Genomic DNA, 21,513 nt, shown 5'->3' with positions numbered 1-21,513 from the left:
AATAAATTGCTTTTAAAAAGCTTCACTGGAGTCTCCAATTGGATACTGTTGCATATATTACTGGTTTCATTTAATATTAATGGATCCATAAACTCCCCATATGCATCTGAAGTTCTATGGTAGTAAGAGATTCCCATATACATATACAGTGAATATTACCGTATGTACCAAGTGTAAGTTCAAGTGGCCAACTACTGGGCACATGTTCAGGTCACTCCTCGTTAGTATAGTGGTAAGTATCCCCGCCTGTCACGCGGGAGACCGGGGTTCGATTCCCCGACGGGGAGGATGCCAACCTTTTAAAAACCCATTTTATTTTCAATGGGTTTGAGACCAATTTTTTATCAAGCAAGACATAGGTACTTGTGCTACAGCTTAGGAACAAAAAAGCTTTAGTTAGGTTTACGTGGAAAATCAGGACGTTCCTCCACCTGACATCAATGTCGCCCCTGACATAGTGCTCCAGGCGGAAGAGGATTTTTTTCTGAACCCTGAGCATTTGGCCCAGCTGAGTCCTTACTTCCAAGCCTTATTTTTTTGCGGCACTGACAAGATAATCCTTCAAAATTCCCAAAAGTAATAAATATTCAAAGTAATATACTCCACATATAAGTTAGACATGTTCATTTGTCCAACATCTACCCCTTGTGGTTTGTTGCGGTATTGACTTGGACAAAACAAAGAGAAGGTTCTTATGACCAGAGCTTGGGAACTGAGAAAGATTAGTTGAGGAGGATCAGGAAGCTGTTAATGTCGCTCCTGACGTAGTGCTCCAGGTTTCTTTATAAAACGTGAGCCATCGGCCCAGCTGAGTCCCTACTGCTGAGCCTGGATGTCCATGAAAGACATTAGGATCACATTAAGTTGAATGCAGCACAAATGGAGTTCACAAAACATTTTAAAAACCAATGTTATGTGAACCCATGTGTAAGTTCATGAGGCCATCTATTGGGCACATGAACAGCTCACTCCTCGTTAGTATAGTGGTAAGTATCCCCGCCTGTCACGCGGGAGACCGGGGTTCGATTCCCCGACGGGGAGGACTGTAATTTTTTTAAAAATGCACTTCATTTTCAATGGGTTTTTAAGCAAGAAGTTGGCACTTGTTACCAGAACCTAAGCACTGAGAAAGATCAGGATATTGTCAATGTCACTCCTGATGCAGTGCTCCAGATGTAGAAAGAGTTGCTGTTTGTGACCTATGAGCATTTGAACTTCAAACTTCATTATTCTTGTATGCAAACATTGCAATATGCAACTAAATAATGAATGCAAGGTTATACCCAGAGTGTAGGCCATCCTTGTGCAACTGTTTGAAAGATATGTCTGGTTTTAAGAGCCAGTTGACAATAAAGAGATTATAAATCTTCAGTTGTCCAACAGCTACCACTTGTGGTCTCTTGTGGTATTGACTCGACAAATCTTGCACACAGAGAGATGGTCCACACAGCAGAACACAAGATCCAGGGGGCAAGGATCCAAATTCAACTCCTCCCACCTTACATATACCTAAACCTACCCGTCTCCACCCCCGATCCCTAAATCCACCCATCTCCACCCCTAAGATGTGGAACCAACCCCACCCCCTTGTGTAGAGAGGGGCTACTGCACACAGATATTATAAGCCTTGATGTGAAAACTGATGTCAGCCTTTAAGTGTAACTCAATAAACCTAGAAAGATATGAGCTAAACATTTACGAAAGCCTTTCTGTTTGCTTTTTGAAATTTGGTCTCTCTGGCACTTTAACTGAGATATATTTAGCCCTTGTTTTTGTTTGCTCGCTGACCCCATTCCCATGCTGAGTGGGTGACAGGCTAGAGCAAGGATAGAACGGTCACATGACACACTTTAGCAGAGAAGAGTTGGGAGGGGGAGTGCACAGTCATGGCTTGTGCAAAGCAAGACATAGCTACTTATGACCGGAGCTTAGGAACTGAGAAAGATTCAGCTGAGGAAGATCAGGATGCTGTCAATGTCGCTCCTGACGTAGTGCTCCAGGTGTAGGGGGAGTTGTTCTTTGTAAACCGTGAGCGCTTGGCTCAACTAAGTCCCTACTTCCGAGCCTTGTTTTTTGGCGGTGGTCGGGAGAGCACCAAGAAGCACATAGAAATTAAGGGAGTTGGACTGCAGCAGTTCCACATACTGATGGAGTTCACAAAGAACCTGAAGCTGAACTTGGACTGCAAGAACGTCCTTGACATTTTGGAGGCTGCAGACTTTCTCCAGTTGGACAGGGCTCGGTTACTCTGCTGCAAGTTCTTGGAAAGGCAACTACATATTAGTAACTGCTTGGGAATGATGGCCTATGCTTGGCAGCTTGGCTGCCTGAACCTCTACGCTGCAGCAAGGGATGTAGTCTTGACCCACCTACCTGCCTTAGCCTCCGAAAAGGACTTTATGTTCCTTCCGAAGGAGAGCATTGCTGACCTCCTTGCTAGTGACAACTTAAGCATTCCCAAGGAAGACTCGGCTCTTGACGTGGCCCTTCGCTGGGCAACGTTTGACCCAAGTCGGGAAAAGGACTTCATGGAACTGGTGGGTCTGGTTAGGCCTGAGTGCTTAAGTCTTCCCTACATTACTGATCTTCTGTCCAAGATAAACAGTTCAGACCCACGTGCTAAGCTCATTTGTAGACTGAACGATAACTTGCCCAGCAGTTGGACTATGGGCAGGTCCATGCCTAGAGCCCGCTCAAGGGAAACTCTGTTTGTTCTCGGTGGAGCGCATGAGGAAGAGACGCAGCTGCTGTATCAGTTTCACCCCTACAGTGGAAGGTGGCAATCCCATCCACCCCTGCAAAAGAAGTGTCTCACACAGTACTCTGTGGCTGCAGTAGGTAACAACCTATGCATTTTATTCTGCCACAAGTTGTTAGCATAATTCCCTACATGCTTGTCAGGTGTTGCATGCCCTTTCAGGCGTGCCGAATCCGGTCCCTGGAGATCTGCTTGGTTCAGGTGTGTCTGATTAGGATTCAAGCTAAATTTGAAGGTAGATCTCCAGAAAGAGAATTGGGCATTTTGCCTTTGTTGTCTACCAGTCCACACCATCTAAAACAGGGGTGCCCAAACTCGGTCCTGGAGGGCTGGTGTCCTGCAGAGTTTAGCTCCAACTTGCCCTAACACACCTGCCAGGAAGTTTCTAGTATGCCTAGTAAGAGCTTAATTAGCTGGTTCAGGTGTGTCTAATTAGGGTTGGAGCTAAACTCTGCAGGACACCAGCCCTCCAGGACAGAGTTCAGACACCCCAATCTAAAATATTATTTCTTACTCTAAGGGGACAACATAGTAGTGACTGGAGGCTACTTCCGGGACGTGTTATGGTATAGCGTGGACTGGGTGAGCATTTACGAGCATGGCAACAAGCGATGGGTGGATGGCCCAGCGATGCAGAAGTCCAGACACAGCCACTGCTCAGCGGCTCTGGAGTTCCAGCTGTTTGTGTTTGGCGGTAGCATGGACGAGGGGCCTGTGGCCGACGTCGAGAGGCTGGTTTTGGGAGCCGAGGAATGGGACACCGTCAGCCCCATGGTGCAGGCTGTGGAAAGGGCAGCCATTGTCACTTTGGGGACTAGTATTTACATCGCCTGTGGTCTGGATGAGAATGGGGATGTATACAGTGGGATTCAAAGGTACAAGCCGGAGACTGATCAATGGGACGTGGTGTCCTATTCTCCATTCCCACGGTGAGTAAACGGAAATTGTGTCTAATTTGTTTTGAGCCAGGCTTGGGCAATTCTGGCTCTCAAGGTTCAATGCCTTGCAGATTTTAGCTCCAAGCAAATACATAAATGTTTTCAGGATTATTTGAAAATTGTAAGATCATGAGTTTTGCTCGAACCCTAATTAGGAGTTGCCTACCCCTGCTCTCCACAAATAGTCAATCATATATACTTGGTAAACCCAAGTGTACTTCTTTTCCAGTTACGACCTTCTTGCAACTGAGCTCAATGGTGCCCTCTACCTGCTGGGAGGACAGACTCTGCGCTTAGACATCGACACGGACGAGTGGACAGTTCTTCAAGAGGACTGTCTGGACAACAAATTCTTCACAGGCTGTGCCACAGTGAATGGGCAGATTTACATACTGAGTGAGAGGAAGATAAACAAAACGTACCCCAATATGATTCTACTGGACCCTTACATTGACAGTTGCTTGGAAATTGACAATAAAATACCCTGTCCTGTCCCCATTAGAGGTTGCATCACGATGCATGTCAATACTTTCTAAAGCCATAATGTCAACACAAAGTTTTGTGGTGAGCAAAGTCAGCCATAATCATATTCTAAAACATTTTTATTGTTATTCAAAAGGTCACAGAGAAAAATGGTGGATGACTGTGCAACATTAACAGTATTGAAGATTATAAGAATATATCCCTCTTCTGTCATCATTATATAACAGCTACAAAATGTTGCATTAAACTTGGTAAATCCCAATAAAAAGAGGAAAATTCATACAAAAACAATCACAGGTCTTTCATAAGTTAAAACAGTGTAAGACAAACGCACAGGTCAGTTATGGCTACTGTGCAAATAAACTTTCCAGAACCATCTAGAACAACAAAAACACTTTGCCTTTGGCCCTTGGAGCAGATTCAAGAAATCAAGGGCCCTACATAGGCGTCCTCAACTGTTTTCAAGATTTCGAGGCACATGCACTGGTGAGAAATCTCAACTGGTGATTTCTCTTCTTGTAAGGCAATGTGCAACAAGAAGTGGCAACTTACAAACACAACAAGCTCCAGTAGTTCCTTGCAACAGTCTTTCAGTAGCAGAATCACAAAGACGAGAGGACATCTCACCACTAGATGGCGTGCTAAGTCTTTCCTAGTGGTGCACCAGTGCTCATTTTGAAAACAACATCCACTGCAGGAAGTTCACACATTTTCACACAACTTAGAAGACTATCTATACATTTTGTTCTACAAAAGTATTTAAAAAGAACACATTTAAATGAGGGTCTGACTCTTTTTTACATATCACCTTTTCGTAATGAACATCTGTAGCAAATTAGTAGCCTAATTTAAACAGTTCAAAACTTTAATACTTAAAATGTCTGTTTCTATTTTAATGTACGCTAAGTATTCTGAGTTTAAGTGCTACTCAGCCAATGCGCTATACTTAATTAAACTGTAAACAAAGTTGAACCTATTTCAAATATACTCCAATGGTAACGTAATAATACAAGTAGTATTTTTTATTTTACGCAATCTACCGACTACGTTTTTCATCAGCAGCCTGAAATTACAGTAGGACCTTGACAAACGAGATAAGCCAAGAAGGTTGGAGATGATTCAACGTTTAAATACATAAAGTAGCACTACTATCTGGCTTTCGGCATTCTACTATTTATTTTTCGCCTCTGATTTGTTAAATTGTTCAGAACGCAGTTATTAGCCAACGACGCCAATTTCGAGTTAAGGGCACCCTTTTTCTGCTCCCAGCTGCGTTCTTCTTCTCCACCTTCATCTTCTTCATCAGCCTCACTTTCTTCATCGCTCCGTTCATCACGATCCACCTTAAAACAAGTTTTAATACTTAGAAAACAGAGGCGATAACCTCATACATGAACTTACAGCTGAAGATACTCACTTTGCCTAAAAAGACAAATTTGTGAACCATTCGAAGAATCAGCCAAGCCCAGAAGATGTGCAGAGCTTGAAGAACCAGCAACAAGCCGTTCAGGAAATAATAACCAGGGTACGGAGGAAAGACGTCCAACGAATCCACCACAGCTGTGTAGACGATTCTGGAATGTAACCAAAGTATGGTTCATAAGCAACGTTTTGGCTGAACATCTTAATGTATTCATAATCATCTGAAATCAGAATTAAATGAAAAATTAAGGCTAAAGAAGTTATTACCTGCATGGGAAAACCACAAGGCGAGTTACTAGGAATACGGCGGCGAAAACGACAAACAAGGCATCACAGGTTTTTCTCCAACCACCATAATTGAACATCTTGGCAGACTGCAAATCAACAGTCACACATGAGTTATTTATTTATATATTCAGTCAAAATAATGTGTGCTTTTTCTGTTTCAACCTTGTATTTATTAACCCCTGAAGCAAAAAAGAACAAAACAACTTCTAAAATAAATTCCACAAGAGTGAAACTCTCAGAATCTGTTTTTTTTTTTTCCAGTATTTATTTGTTAAAAACTCTCACAATGAAGTCTGATTACCTTGCCTGGACTTTGCGAATGTGAGATCAAAAAGGAGCATAAACAAACAATAAACATAACAAAAAAAAAGGTTTAAATTTCATTTGATTAATGGATAAATGGAAATAAATTTCATTCATTTACAGAAATAAATTTGAATACACAACACGTAACTTCTTTTTTTTTTTAATTTAAATTACATTTTTTACATTTAAATTAAGTTTTTATGAATGTATTTAATTAGACATCCTTTCTGATCATTAAAATTTAATTAAACCCTTAAATTGGAATCCAAAAAAAAAAAATTAATTGGTAAAAAATAAACAGAATAAATGTGTATTTCATAGGGCCCTTAAAATTACATTTTTGTTCAACTTTAAATAAATTGTTCTTAAATGATATAAGTTTCATTATTTTAACTAATTAGTCATGCGTTTTCATTACTAACATTTAATTTAACCATTAAAAATGAGTCCAGAAAGATTAACATTTTATTTGGCAAAAAGATTAATTTAATTAATGGATAAATACATTTCATTCATTTACAGAAAAAAATTTAAATGCACAACACATAATTTCAGAAAAAAAAAAAAAAATTATGTATATATATATATATATATATATATATTATTAATTAATTTATAAAACAATTATAAAATAATTTAAATTTGTCATTTCTTATAAGTATTACATTTCAAATTATTTTTTTAGATTTAAATTATATTACGTTTTTATGTATTTATGTAATTAGACATTTTCTGATCATTAATCTGATCATAAAAAAATTTAAATGCACAACAATTTCTGAAAAAAATGAAAAAATAAATAAATTATATATATATATATATATATATATATAAAACAATAATTTAAAACCAATAATTTAAATAATTAAACTAATTTATATATATATAATTAAATAATAAAATTAATTAAAAATATTTCATTTTTTCATATTTTATAATAATAATATTTTCAAATTAAATTAAGTTTTGATGTATTTACATTAAACATTTACATTTAAATTTAACCATTAAAACAGATTCCATAAAGATAAACATGAAAAAATGATGTCATAATGGAAGCACGCAGAGCGGCCAATCAGATTCTGAGATTTACCTCCAACAGGAAGTCCGAAGAATCGTGGACGAGCATCACCAGGGTTCCCACGCGCACGTAGTTGGCGCAGTACGAGAACGCGATGAGGAAAATGGTGGCGATGTGGTGAATGATCTGCTCTTTGAAGTCCTACACAACCCAAACAAACACGTAAGCATCTTAAGATCTTACGAAGGAAATTTTACATCGAACGAAACTTACTTTGCGCTTTATGTCCACCGATACGCAGAGCAGAAGCGAGAGGTAGAAGGACAACTCCACTATATAATACCAGTACTGAGCTTCAGCTACACCCTGCAGGTGAAATCACAAATTATTTTTATTTCATAATTAACTCAAGTGAAAGGTAAAAAGGTATAAATATGTCAACAGAAATGCTTAATTTTTACAATTCACTTATTACTTAAAACACATGAAACATGAACAGTTTGTATTGTAAGATCATGCAGATGATTCGATATATTTTTCTGGCTCTGGTGAGGTGAGTCATGACTGTTTTGATCAGATGGTGGGGTGCGGCGCTCACTAGTTCCTCCGATTTCTCACTAATCTCGAGTTCCTGGGATTGTTCAGCAGGAAGTGAATGTGTGCGGAGAGCCGTTTGTTACGGACCTGTCTTGGGTATCCGCGCCAGCATTCCCGGTGATCCCAAAACCAAGGAGTCTGGAAAACATCATTTGACAAAAATTATTACATGTGAACGTATATGTTTGAATGTTCCAGTTTTCATGAAGGAAAAATATAATTTAAAAAAATAATAAAAAACATATATTATATTTAAATATTAAGATAAATATTACAATAATATAAGTAATAATAAACACATATTTTAAGATAAATATTAAATATTAAAAAATGTAATATAATATATAATTACACAATTACATATTAATAATTGTATAATTAAAAATATATTAAAATAAATATTTACTTTTTTAAATATTTACCTTTTTACTTAAAAATAAAAATCTATTTTATGAGCCTTCTGACTTAATTACATGTTTATAAATATTTTACTTTAAATAAAATAAACATTTATGCAAAAACATAAATATAATCAAATAATGTTTTTTTTATTTAGGAGTACACATTTTTGTTTTAATACAGGACTGCTCATTTTTGTGTAGTAAGTGTATTAGATATTATTAAGATTTATTAAAAATAAAATTTTATTTTTGATTTATTAATCAAATGTTTTCCTAAAAAGTAATTATTTTTATTATATCCTGATATTTCATTTTGAATAAAATAAATATTAAAGCAAAACAACTGTATCAAAATGAATTATTATTATTATTATTATATTTTTTTTTACTTTGGAGTAACAGGCACATTTTTGTGCTAAATATAGGACTTTCTTAATAAGTGTACTAGATATTAAGAATTAATCTATTACTTAATCTATAATCTAAATATATTTTATAATATTATACCTCTATAAATATTTTATTTAAAAAAACTAAATATTTAAGTAGCATGTTATTATATATAGACATTATTAAGAAATAATAAAAATCTATTATTATCATTATTATTATTATTATTATAAAATCTATTGTCTAATATTATTATAATATTGTTATTATTATTATTATTATTATTATTATGTTTTGTTTTTGGAGTAACATGTACCAATTTTTCATACATAAGACTCTTTTTGTGTGTAAAATATATTAAATAATATAAAGAATTAATAAAAGTGTTATTTACTTTTGTTGTAATTCTACATAAATGTTTTTTATTATTATTATAAAGTCTGATTCTGTTGCAGAGAACAAAATAAAAATAATATATTATATATATAGATTTAATATTATTATATTTTCTGTCCAATTTTATTGTGTTATTTTCAGCAAAAATGTGATTATTTTATTGGCTTGTGTTTTTAAATTTTTAGTAAATTATTGAGTTAAATTAAAAAATCTTACAAAATGATGTTCTATTAATTACTAAAATAGTATATAATTCTTACAAAGCATTTTCGGGTTTTGGCCAAGTACATCCAGAATTTTTGGTTTCGGCCCAGAAAAAAAAAAAAATTAATTATATGAAATGAAATGAAATTAATAAATAAATATATATATAAAATGCTAAAAATATAAACCTTTTTTTTCTGTGAACATCTCAATCTTTGATTACAAATGTGATCATGATGCTGAGGAGAGTATTATGAGAGCGGCTGCAGATACTCACATAAAGGAGCGAGACAAGACCAGCTGAGAAGGCGATGAGATAAAACACAAACCTCCACCTGAGAAACCACACAGAAATGCTCACGTTAATCAAACGCAAACACAATGAATCACAGATGTCTGGCGTGCCCTACTTTTGGCACATTTTAGAGGAAGTACTCGTGTCGACTTACGAGGCTTCGCAAAACTTCCTGGTGTTGCTGGGTCGGTCCTGGTTTCGGCGCTGACGCAGCCACGCCTGGATCTGACGCTGATTGAGACCGCACTGTTTCTCCAGAAGCAGCAAATCATTCTGAACAAACAAACAAACACACACACGGGTAAACTGATCGAGCCCTTCACAAAACAACACGCCTGGGTTTTTTTACCCTGACATACACTAACACAACATGAAGAAAAAAATAGCATTTCTTTGTATACAATTATTTGATGTATCAAATTATTATTTATTTATTTTTATTAATTTTTAAAATTAAATCACTGTACAATTATGACATGAACCGTTATAATGTATATAATTATATATATATATAAATAATCATTTTTATATTTTATTATAATTCATTTATTTATATTTATATTTATTTTACATTTAAAAAAAAATATTTAAACGTAATTTTACATTTTAAAAATTATTTAAACTTAATTATTTGTCTTTTTTTAACTGTTTAATAAACTGTAATAACTATAACCCTGAAAATGTAATGCTAAATGAATGTTACTTGAAGGAAATATTAATCCAATTATAAAAAATAAATATTAACCCTGAAAATGAAATGTCACAAGCTCTTGCTTTAAATCAATATTTATTAAAAAATAAATAAATAAATAGGAAAGCAAACTATTGCTAACTAACGTATAATTATTTAAATGTATTTATGGCTTTTTATAGTAAACGTATCTGATATAATAAAATATAACTACATATATATATAAAGATGATGGAAGAGTCAAGAAGATTTTTAATTATTACTGTAATAATATTATAATAAAATAATGTAAATAATGTAATACATTTAATTAATAATTTTTTTTTTACAAATATTCTAATAATAAAAAATTAATAATGTAAAAGTGTAAATAATGTAATAAAATTAACAAAACATATTGTAATAATAAAAAATGAAATTGTAATAATATTGAAATAATACCTAATAAAAGAGTGTAAATAATGTAATAAAAATGTTTTTTTAAAAAATGGAAAAATGAAAAAAAGATGATGGAAGAATCAAGATCAATTCTAATTAATTTTGTAATAATATTATAATAAAATAGTGTAAATAATGTAATAAATTTTTAAAAATATACTGTAATAATGAAAAAAATTAATATAGAAAAGCCAAAGGAACTTTTATATGTTGTAATAAAATAATAATTGTAAATAATGTAATAAAATTTTAAAAAATATATTGTAATAATGAAGAGTCAAGAAAATTCTAATTAATACTGTAATAATAAAACACTCCAAATAATGTAATGTGTAAAAATATTGTAATGTAAGTAATAAGTATTAATAAAACAGTCCCATTTAATTTAAAAGGGCTATTGTTGTGAATATTTCAGTGCTCAGCAGCTGTCCATGTAGATTTAGTGGTGTGGACGTACAGTATTGAATCACACGTCACAGACGGCTGGTACAGGTGCTCATGTGACTCACTAACCTGGGACGGCTGCTGCTTCTTCTGCAGGTAAAACGCCTCCAGCTTTGGGACGGGCGTGACACGCACCCGAACTCTGTCCCGTACTCCCAACTGCCAGCTGAGCGGCAGCGCCACAACCCTGAACACACACACACACAACGGCTTTGTTATGACAGCGACAGATGTGACTCAACGAGGGTGCGACACACAACACGCGCATCTGACCGAAACCTGACACGTCTGTAACGCAACATCTGTAATCAAGCGCAAGTTGTGAGTCACTTTTTATGAGTAAACATCAAGAAAGAGCCACTTGATAAACAGCTGGCGTTGTAGGGTGCGACATTTACGGCAGGTCTGCACTTGACTCGCTCGTCCGGACCGGCAAAGCAACTTCATAACTGGAGTATGAACGTCAATGTCACATAACCAACTGAAATAACACGACGTTATCAACTGGATGTTTGGTTGACAGGCATAATGCTGCGTAGCTCCGCCCACCACAGAATTTCATTGGTCCAAATTGTGCTTCTTGCGAAGGAGCATTAAATATTAAATATCTTCTGATTGGCTGTCATCGTGTCATGTTGCACAGCAGTTTCATGGCTACTGCATTACACTGCTCTTGGTTAAAAAAAATTGTGATGGAAGAGTCAAGAGAAATTCTAATTAATACTGTAGTAATTTAATAAAATTGTGAAAATAATGTAATAAAATTGTAAAAATACTGTAATAATATTAATATAATACTATAAAAATAAAATATATTTTTAAAAATATGTATTTTAAATATTATTAATAATATTATTACTATAACAACAATAAAAATATATATTGTAATAATGAAAAAGGATGATGGAAGAGTCAAGAATAATTCTAAATAATATGATAATTATGTAATAAAATTTTAAAAAATGTAAAAATTAAAAAAGTTAATGAAGGAGTCAAGAAAATATCTAATTAACATTGTAGTAATAACATTTTTAAAAAATACTGTAATAATGAAAAAAAAAAAAAAAAAAAATATATATATATATATATATATATATATATATATATATTTTTTTTTTTTTTTATATATATATATGTAAATATTTTAAAATATTATTATTATTTAATAATAATTATTATTATTACAACAATAATACAATATACAAATATATATATTGTAATGAAAAAAGATGATGAAGGGTCAAGAGAAATTCAAATTAATATTGTAATAATATTGTAATAAAAATGCGTAAATAATGCAATAAAATAAAAAATACTGTAATAATGAAAAATAATGAAAATACAATTAAAAATAATATTATTAGTATTAAAATTATTATTATTATTAATATTATTAAAACAATAATAATAAACAGTATTGTATATATTAAATATAAATAAACTATAAAAATATATTTTTATATTATAATATACTGTAATATGATAAGATAAACATATCCCTGCAAATGGAAAAAAAGTCACAAGCTTGTGCTTAAATGAAAAAACAAATAAAAAAATTAAAATTAAAAATGAAAGCAAACTAATGCAAAAATAGGATAATAATTTAATTAAAAAAAAAATTATTTAACTACATAATTAATAATGAAAATATGTATGTATATGTATATTGTTTAATTATTTAATATTGGATTTCTATTTCTGCTTTTTATAAATGTGTTGTTGTCATAAATTATATATACATATTTATATAGATAAACAGATACATATAGCTATATTTTTGTGCAGGATAACTTCCTACATCTTTCATTTGATTTGACCATAAAAAATGAACGCAGAATAAACAAACAGCTCTTTAGCAGACAAAATAAACAAGTGCATTGAGTATCCAGTCGCTGCACAAAAACAAAGGCGTCAGTGTAAAAATAGCAGCCCGCCCTGCACCCGTGGTTTTCGTTACAAGGAAATATTGACAACAAAACCATGTGAAAACAATGCTCCACTTTAATTCGGTCAGAGCTGACACACTAAACTAGAGCTTGATATCCTCATTTCAATCATTCCAAGACAAACTGCTGAATAATACATCCAAGCTAAAGTTAGAAAGCGTCTTAAGTGCACTGGAGAGAAATTCATCTCAGGAGAAACCAAACCGCGCATTAGTTATCTAATCCTCTACTGTTTACAGTAACGTCCATCCTGATGGAGCAATTAGAGTTTGCGCCTGTTTATTTTAAAATAATGTGAATATAGATGTAATACTGATATGCACCTTTCGAAAACAAAACGCAGTGCGATGAAACCTAGAGCCAAAGGCAGGGAGATGAGCAGGTCGCGGGGCACGGGATGCCGACCTCCGTCCGCCGTCCCCTCAGCGATGTCTTTCCACGTGACGCCGGGAGGAAGCCAGAAATCCTGCCGCCAAAACCACTGGTTTACAAGTTCCTCTAATCTATAGGAGAAAGTTGGAGAGGACAGATCAACCATCAACAGATAAAACTCAGTCAAAATTCATTCAAAATGTCAATTTTGAGCACTTGCTGTGTGAGAAATATAGCTCTCTGACAGGTGAGTTTAAACAAAATAGATAATATTTTCATAAATGTGTCATTTTAAGTGTAATTTAGGCCCGTGAAAGGGTTAAACGGCCTCAGTTGATTAGCAATGGCAGTTTTCAGGCCGAATATTTACAATAAATCAGACTATACTGCATTGAAATGCTGTATAAATGTCAAATATTAGTCGTAAAACAAAACGTAAACACATTATCTGGTTGATTCATCTATAAAACACTTCAAAAAATTAAAATTACATTTAAAATTTGCAATTCACAGTCAATTTTTGACAACTACCGCGTGAAAATGTCAATTTTGAGCACTTCTAACACAGCCCCATGTGAGAAATACAGCACTCTGACAGGAGAATTTATTTAAAACATATAAAATAGACAATACCATAGACATTACCAATACATGTTTTTTTCTAAGGCCCACGAAATGGTTAAACTGACTCCTCAGAAATTAGCGATCGCAGTTTTCAGGCCGAATATTTACAACAAATCAAGCTAAATGGCAATAAAACTATGTATAGATGTCACATATTAGTCGTAAAACAAAATGTAAACACATAATCTGGCTGATTCATCTATAAACACCTCAAAAAATTAAAATTATATTTACAATTTGCAATTCACAGTCAATTTTTGACAACTACCGCGTTAAAATGTCAATTTTGAGCACTTCTAACAAAGCGCTATGTAAGAAATACAGCACTCTGACAGGAATTTTTATGTAAAACATATAAAATAGACAACATCACCAATAAATGTTTTTTCTTAGGCCTGCGAAAGGGTTAAACAGCCTTCATGATGACATGACTCCTCAGAAATTAGCAATAGCAGTTTTCAGGCCAAATATTTACAACAAATCAAGCTAAATGGCAATAAAACTATGTATAGATGTCACATATTAGTCATAAAACAAAATGTAAACACATTATCTGGCTGATTATTTTATAAAACACATCAAAAAATTATATTTAAAATTTACAATTCACAGTCAATTTTTGACTGAATTTTGAGCACTTCTAACATAGTGCTATGTGAGAAATACAGCACTCTGACAGGTGAATTTATTTAAAACAAATAAAATAAGACAATATTACCAATAAATGTTTTTTTCTAAGGCCCGCGAAAGGGTTAAACAGCCTCCGTGACGTGGCGACTCCTCAGAGATTACCTACTGCAGTTTTCAGAGCGAACATTTACAACAAACCAAGCTAAATGGCAATAAAACTATGCTTTGACACCACATATTAGTCGTAAAACAAAGTGTAAACAAATCAACTGGCTTACTAATTTATAAAACACATAAAAAATTAAAAACTCCAATCATATAATGACAGAATTACAATTTTTAACTGAACTACTGCGTTAAAATGTAAATTTTAAGCACTTCGAACATATAGCAGTATGTGAGAAAACATACAAAATAGACAATATTACCAATAAATGTTTTTTCTTAGGCCCGCGAAAGGGTTAAACAGTCTTCGTGACGTCACGACTCCTCAAAGATTAGCGATCGGAGTTTTCAGAGCAGGCATTTCAGGCTAAATGGCGATAAAACTATGCTTTGACACCACATAGTAGTTGTAAAACAAAATGTAAACAAACAAACTCGCTCATATTTAATCTAGAAAATCGTCAAAAATGTCAAATTATGTTTAAAAAATACCACAATACCACAAACTCACAATGACATATTTGTCAGTTTTGGCTGAGCTGCTGCTTTAAAATGTAGATTTTGAAGACATTCTGACAGGTGTTTTTTTTTTTTTTTTTTTAAACATGGGCCTATATAAAATAAGACAATATTACCAGAAATGTGTTTCTAAAATTAAAAGCCCGCGAAAGGGTTGACACACCTCCGTGACGTGACGAGATAACTCGATTGCAGTTCTCAGGCAGAATATTTACAACAAAGCAGGCTAAATGGCAATAAAACTATGTTTTGACGCCACATATTAGTGGTAAAACAAAATGTAAACAAACCAACGCGCTCATTAATCTTGAAAAGACATAAAAATGTAAAATATAAAACAATACTCACATAATACCCAATACAAACTCATTTTCTAATGACATAATTGTCCATTTTGGCTAAACTACTGCTTCAAAATGTCAATTTTGAGGACTTGCTGTTTATGAAATACAGCACTCTGACAGGTGAGTTTAAATAAAATAAGATAAAACAGATAATATTTCCAGAAATGTGTTTTTTAAAATTTAATGCAGGCCCGCGAAAGGGTTAAACGGCCTCCGTGACATCATCATGACTCCAGTGTGAAAAATACAGCACTCTTACAGGAGAATTTATTTAAAACGTAAACTGACATAATGACATAATTGTCACTTTTGGCTGAACTACTGCTTTAAAATGTTCGTTTTGACAGAAATGTGTTTTCTAAACTTTAATTCATGCCCGCAAAAGGGTTAAGTTAACGTTAACAGGCCTCCCTGACCGCAGTTTTCAGGCAGAATATGTACAACAAATCACGAAATCAGACTAAAACGCAAGAAAATTATTGATAGATGCCAAATATTAGTCATAAAACAAAATGTAAACAAATATGCTCGCTGATAGATTCAGAAAATACGTCAGAAATCGACTAAATCACAAATAATTTGATTTGTGACCATCATTTAAGAATAAGAATGTTCAGTGCATTAAGTTACAAGGAAAAAAATAACGAAAAAATACCGACCTTACACGCCCCCCTCAAAAATAACCTAATTATTATGTCAGCGAAGAATGACTGTACAGTAATATTTACATACATAATGATATCTATAATTTAAAACGTTGTTATTACCTGTCCATGCTTTAGTGGTGGAGAAGCGATGATGGATGTCGATTAAAGCAGGACACAGGCCTCGTCTACGCGTCTTTCTGTTTTTTATTCCCGCTCTTCGTTATAAACATCCAGCATCGCTCAAAATCTAAATGAAAACAAACCCTCGCGTTGATTCTTCCGGCGAATATTCGGAGGAATGCGCACCACCCGCTTCTGATGTCGACATCAACTTACATAAACCACACCAACCTCTGATTTCAAGTCTTTTAAGGGCATCCAAAAGTAAAACAGGTCCTGCATTTATGAAATTATCCCAGAGCCGCGAAAGTCCATGAAAACACCGGAGAAACGGACGCTTTCTGCAGCAGCATCTCCTCCGTCTTTCTCTCCATCAGGGAAACATGTTGTAAGGTGCTTTGCTTTGCACAAACTCCGGTATAGACGCCCCCTATTGACCATAGAATGAACATAAGACATCTATCTATCTTAATAAACTTGTATATCTGTCAGTTGAACATAAATGAGACTAGAATTGTGCGTTATATCAGGTTTCTACATTATTATGAAATCGAAAGTCTCAATGGCACGTATTACTTTCCCATTTTCCTGTTATATGTCTTTGCCAAGAAAAATGACTGACAGGTGTTAAGAAGGTCTGCCAACTTACAATACCATTTTAAAGAGGAATGTACGTCAGTCCCGTCTTTCTGGCTCCTTACAATGAATCTACAGTCTGTTTTCCTGCCAGTGGGGATTTCAAGCGGAACAACCCTTATGTTTATTGATTGTTTTTCACTGATTATTTCAGCGTATTGTGAACAGCACAGAAAAACACTATTTGCACGGATCATTTCTTCTTGTCTATGTTCCATCTAATGACAGTCCTGTAAAATGCATTGTATGTGTTTTGTTTGGCTTTTAACATTAATGTTTCCCCAGACCGCAGCGCATTAAATCTAAACACTAAATATGTGGCTAAAAGCCAATGTATACATTACAAATGTTGAGGACAGGTTTAATGTTGCACATAATATATTCACTGTATGCAAGTTTCCATGATGGCAGCTGTGTTTAGCCTTATAATGCCAATCACTGCATGTTCTCTCTGCTATTCTAAACTTATATATCTGATTTATCAATGTAATGTGAATAAACCAGTCAAAATGGTCTAGAAACTGTGTAGCAACCATCCAAAATACTCTAGCAACACCCTAGCAACCAGTCAAAACAGCCAAGAAATCACTTAGAACCTACCAACCAGCCAAAGCACTTGAGCAACTCCTTAGCAGCTGGCTGAAACACTCGAGAAACTGCCTTGCAACCCACCAGAACCACCTTGAAACGAGCCAAATTACTTTAGCAACTGCCTAGTGACTAATCCAAAGCACTCTAAAAACTGCCTAGCAATGAGCCAGAACACTCTATCGACCAGTCAAAACACCTGAGAAGCCACCTTAAACAACCGAGCAACCAGCCAAAGCACTTTAGACTAGCAACCGTGGAAAATACTTTAACAACTGCCTAGCAACCAGTCAAAAAGTTTTACCAACTGCCCAGCAACCAGCCAAAACATTGAGGCAACTTCTTAGCAACCAGTGATAACACTCTAGCAACACTATTGTAAACAGTTAAAACAACTGAGAAATCACCTAGAACAACTTAGCAACCAGCCAAAGTACTCTCACAAATGCCTAGCGATGAGCCAAAAACCAGTCACTTTAGCAACTGCCTAGTAACCATTTCAAAACACTCTAGAAACTGCCTAGCAACCAGCCAGAATACAGCTATTTAGTAACTGCCAAGTCCTCAATCCAAAACTGTCTAGAAACTGCCTGCAACCAGCCAGAACACTCTTGCAAGTGCCTAGAAACCAGCCAAAAAACAGCCACTTTAACAACTGCCTAGTAACCAATTCAAAACACTCTCAAGTTCCTAGCAACCAGTCAAAACCCAGCTATTTAGCAACTGCCTAGTGATGAATCCAAAACACACAAGCAACTCTCTATTAGCCAGCACAAACACTCACAACAGTGCCTAGCAACCAGCCAAAATCCAGCCATTTAGCAACTGTCTAGTGACCAATCCAAAACATTCTAGAACTTCATAGGAACCAGCCAAAACACTCTAAGTGCCTAGCAACCAGCCACAATCCAGCCATTTAACAACTGCCTATTCTAGTGACCAATCAAAAACACTCTAGAAACTGCCTGGCAACCAGCCAAAACACTCTCGCAAGTGCCTAGCAACCAGCCAAAATGCTCAAAGTGCCTTTAGAAACCAATTCTAAACACTCACAAGTGCATAGCAACCAGCCAGAATCCAGCTATTTAGCAACTGCCTAGTGACCAATCCAAAACACTCTAGAAACTACCTAGCAACCAGCCAAAACACACTAGCAAGTGCTTAGCAACCAGCCAGAAAACAGCCACTTTAGCAACTGCCTAGTAACCAATTCAAATAACTCCTGCAAGTGCCTAGCAGCCAGCCAAAATACAACCATTTAGCAACTCCCTAATGTCCAATTCAAATCACTCTAGAAACTGCCTAGCAATCAACCAAAACACTCTAGCAAGTGCCTAGCAACCAGCCAAAAATAGTCAATTTAGCAACTACCTAGTAACCAATTCAAAACACTCTCACCAGTGCCTAGCAACCAGCCACTTAGCAACTTTAAGGTAGTGACCAATCCAAAACACTCTAGAGAGTGCCTAGCGACCAGCCAAAAACCAGTCACTTTAGCAACTGCCTAGTAACCAATTCAAAACACTCTCACAATTGCCTAGCAACCAGCCATTTAGCAGCTGCCTAGTGACCAATCCAAAACACTCTAGCAACTCCCTAGCAACCAGGCAAAACTCTACCTAGAGCAACAAACCATTCAAAGCACTTTAGCAACTCCTGAGCAACGAGCCAAACTACTCTAGCAACTGCCTAGCAACCAGTCAAAACACTTTAGCAACTTCTCAGCAACCAGCCAACACATTTTAGCAGCTTAGCAACCACTCAGTACACCCTAGCATCTGCTTAGATACATGATAAGCTCTCAGAACCACCTTAAACCTCCAGGTGTGGGTTTGAACAGGCAGATCTGGTTTGTTGGATAGTTCAGTATAGTATAAGCTGTAGGCCTATGCATTATGGAAAGAATGACTTATGAGCTTACAAAAATGAAACGTTTGGTCACTCAGCTTAATAGTACAAAGCAAAAGGGCCTTTCGTGTTTTCTCTTTCTGTCAATTCCACCGCAGTTCAGTTCATGTGTCTGAGCTCTAATTGAGAGAATGAGAGATAAAGCGTGTTACAGAAGTCACGAGTGCTATAAAGCAGGGAGCTGGACGTGTGCCGGACTGAACCTCTAATAGTGCCAGCAATCCGACCCCAGAGGCCAAAGCGCTCGGCTGTGGTCTCCCTCACAGTGCCCTTCTGAGGGCCAACAACAACAGAAGCAGGGCAGCAGGGACCACGGCCAGGGACGCCATATTTCAGTGTAGCGAGGGACAGCGCAGGAGATTTTCCCATGGGATTCACTCGTGAAATCACATTTGACCCAATTTACTTTCCCAGTGCACTACTCATTCAGAACGAGCTGTTTAATTTCACGTGTGGCCCTAGAAACCACCTAGAACAACATGACAACCAGACAAAATACTCTAGCAACTGCTTCAGAAACATTCCAAAACACTCTAGAAACTGCCTAGCAACCAGCTGAACACTCTAGCAACATCCTGGCAACCAACTAAAACACTCTAGCAACTTCCTCGTTAACATTCCAAAACACTCTAGAAACTGCCTAGCAACCACCCAAAACACTCTAGCAACTGCCTGGCAACCAGCCAAAACACTCTACAAACTACCTAGCAACCAGCCAAAACACTCTACCAACATCCTGGCAACCAGCCAAAACACTTCACCAACAACCTGGCACCCAACGAAAACAATAGCAAATCTCCCGTGAACATTCCAAACGACTCTAGAAACTTCCTAGCAACCAGCTGAAACACTCCAGCAACTGCCTGGCAACCAATCAAAAAACACAATAAATAGTTCCTGGGTGGTTCTGGCTGGTTACTAGGTTGTTGCTAGAGTGTTTTAGTTTTAGTTGGTTGCTAGTTTGTTCTTGGGATCCCTGGCTGGTTGCTAGGCAATTGCTAAAATGTTTTAGCTGGTTACTATGTTGTTCCAGGTGGTTTCTAGGTTTTTTTCTTTGTGTGGTTTCTCGACCAATGCATGTTTGACCACAGCAGTTGCTTGGGTGTTTTGGCTATAGTTGTTAGGCAGTTACTATAGTGTTTTGTCTGGTTGCTAGGTGGTTTTTGATGGTTTTTGGGGTGTTCTAGTTCGAGCTGGTTGCTAGGCAGTTACTAACATGTTTTGTGTGGTTGCTAAGTGGTTCTAGATGGTTTCTGGGGTGTTCTGGGTGGATGGTAGGTTGTTCTATGTTGTTTCTGGGATGTGCCCAGCATATTTGACTACTGTAGTTGCTAGGTTGCGCTAGGTGGTTTCTGAAGTTCTCTGGCTAGTTGCTAGGCAGTTGCTAGAGTGTTTCAGCTGGTTACTATGCTGCTCCAGGTGGTTTCTATGGTCTATTTTTCATCTGGTTTCTAGATTGTCTCTAGCATGTTTACCTACAGCAGTTGCTTGAGTGTTCTGGTTAGTTTTTAGGCAGTTACTAGAGTGTTTTATCTGGTTGCTAGGTGGATCTCTAATGTTTTTGGGGTCCTCTAGTTTGAGCTGGCTGCTAGGCAGTTACTAACATGTTTTCTGTGGTTGCTAAGTGGTTCCAGATGGTTCTTGGGGTGTTCCTGGGTGGATGCTAGGTTGTTTCTAGAGTGTTTTGGCTGGTTACTAGGGAGTTGCTACAATGTTTTGGTTGGTTGTTAGGTTGTTGTAGATGGTTGCTGGAGTTCTGTAGCTGGTTGCTAGGCAGTTGCTAAAGTATTTTGGCTGGTTACCAAGTTGTTCTAGGAGGTTTCTTGGGTTTTTGTCTTTTTTAGGCTGTCTAAAGTATTTGATTAAAGTAGTGTTTAGACTGTTTTAGTTGGTTGCTAGGTTGTTCTTGGGATCCTTGGCTGGTTGCTAGGCAGTTGCTAGA

At 35.8% G+C, this 21,513-nt stretch overlaps 2 protein-coding genes and 2 non-coding genes across 4 annotated transcripts; 3 read left to right on the top strand and 1 right to left on the bottom strand.

Moving 5' to 3' along the window:
* The first annotated feature begins 215 nt into the window (after positions 1-215).
* Positions 216-287, top strand: trnad-guc (transfer RNA aspartic acid (anticodon GUC)). Its single transcript has one exon. It is a non-coding gene; the product is annotated as a tRNA-Asp (tRNA).
* A 682-nt stretch (positions 288-969) lies between these two features.
* Positions 970-1,041, top strand: trnad-guc (transfer RNA aspartic acid (anticodon GUC)). Its single transcript has one exon. It is a non-coding gene; the product is annotated as a tRNA-Asp (tRNA).
* A 680-nt stretch (positions 1,042-1,721) lies between these two features.
* On the top strand, positions 1,722-4,247 carry LOC127153688 (kelch-like protein 23). The gene is made up of 3 exons (XM_051094920.1): positions 1,722-2,838; positions 3,279-3,687; positions 3,926-4,247. Exons 1-3 carry the CDS (start codon positions 2,148-2,150, stop codon positions 4,230-4,232), a joined length of 1,407 nt encoding a protein of 468 aa, XP_050950877.1. The 5' UTR covers positions 1,722-2,147; the 3' UTR covers positions 4,233-4,247.
* A 33-nt stretch (positions 4,248-4,280) lies between these two features.
* Positions 4,281-16,994, bottom strand: cers4a (ceramide synthase 4a). Its single transcript, XM_051094922.1, has 11 exons — positions 16,440-16,994; positions 13,342-13,521; positions 11,142-11,259; positions 9,654-9,772; positions 9,482-9,539; positions 7,901-7,951; positions 7,490-7,582; positions 7,289-7,417; positions 5,869-5,975; positions 5,597-5,753; positions 4,281-5,522 (listed from the first exon to the last, which is right to left on the bottom strand). The coding sequence occupies exons 1-11, from the start codon at positions 16,445-16,447 to the stop codon at positions 5,328-5,330; spliced, it is 1,215 nt and encodes a 404-aa protein (XP_050950879.1). The 5' UTR covers positions 16,448-16,994; the 3' UTR covers positions 4,281-5,327.
* Positions 16,995-21,513: the final 4,519 nt, after the last annotated feature.

Source organism: Labeo rohita, chromosome 22, assembly GCF_022985175.1.
Source record: "Labeo rohita strain BAU-BD-2019 chromosome 22, IGBB_LRoh.1.0, whole genome shotgun sequence".
In the NCBI taxonomy this organism is placed as follows: domain Eukaryota; kingdom Metazoa; phylum Chordata; class Actinopteri; order Cypriniformes; family Cyprinidae; genus Labeo; species Labeo rohita.
The sequence above is the reverse complement of the archived record's forward strand: the minus strand, read 5'-3'. Positions and strand labels throughout refer to the sequence as shown.

Bases quoted from the DNA above. Each gene is read 5' to 3' on its own strand.
- LOC127153688 (XM_051094920.1), top strand. From the start codon at position 2,148: ATGGAGTTCACAAAGAACCTGAAGCTGAACTTGGACTGCAAGAACGTC. The intron at 2,839-3,278 runs GTAACAACCTAT...TCTTACTCTAAG, and splicing joins GTACTCTGTGGCTGCAGTAG to GGGACAACATAGTAGTGACT. The intron at 3,688-3,925 runs GTGAGTAAACGG...CTTCTTTTCCAG, and splicing joins TCCTATTCTCCATTCCCACG to TTACGACCTTCTTGCAACTG.
- cers4a (XM_051094922.1), bottom strand. The intron at 11,260-13,341 runs GTGCATATCAGT...GTGTGTGTTCAG, and splicing joins CTGCGTTTTGTTTTCGAAAG to GGTTGTGGCGCTGCCGCTCA. The intron at 5,523-5,596 runs GTGAGTATCTTC...ACTTGTTTTAAG, and splicing joins AATTTGTCTTTTTAGGCAAA to GTGGATCGTGATGAACGGAG.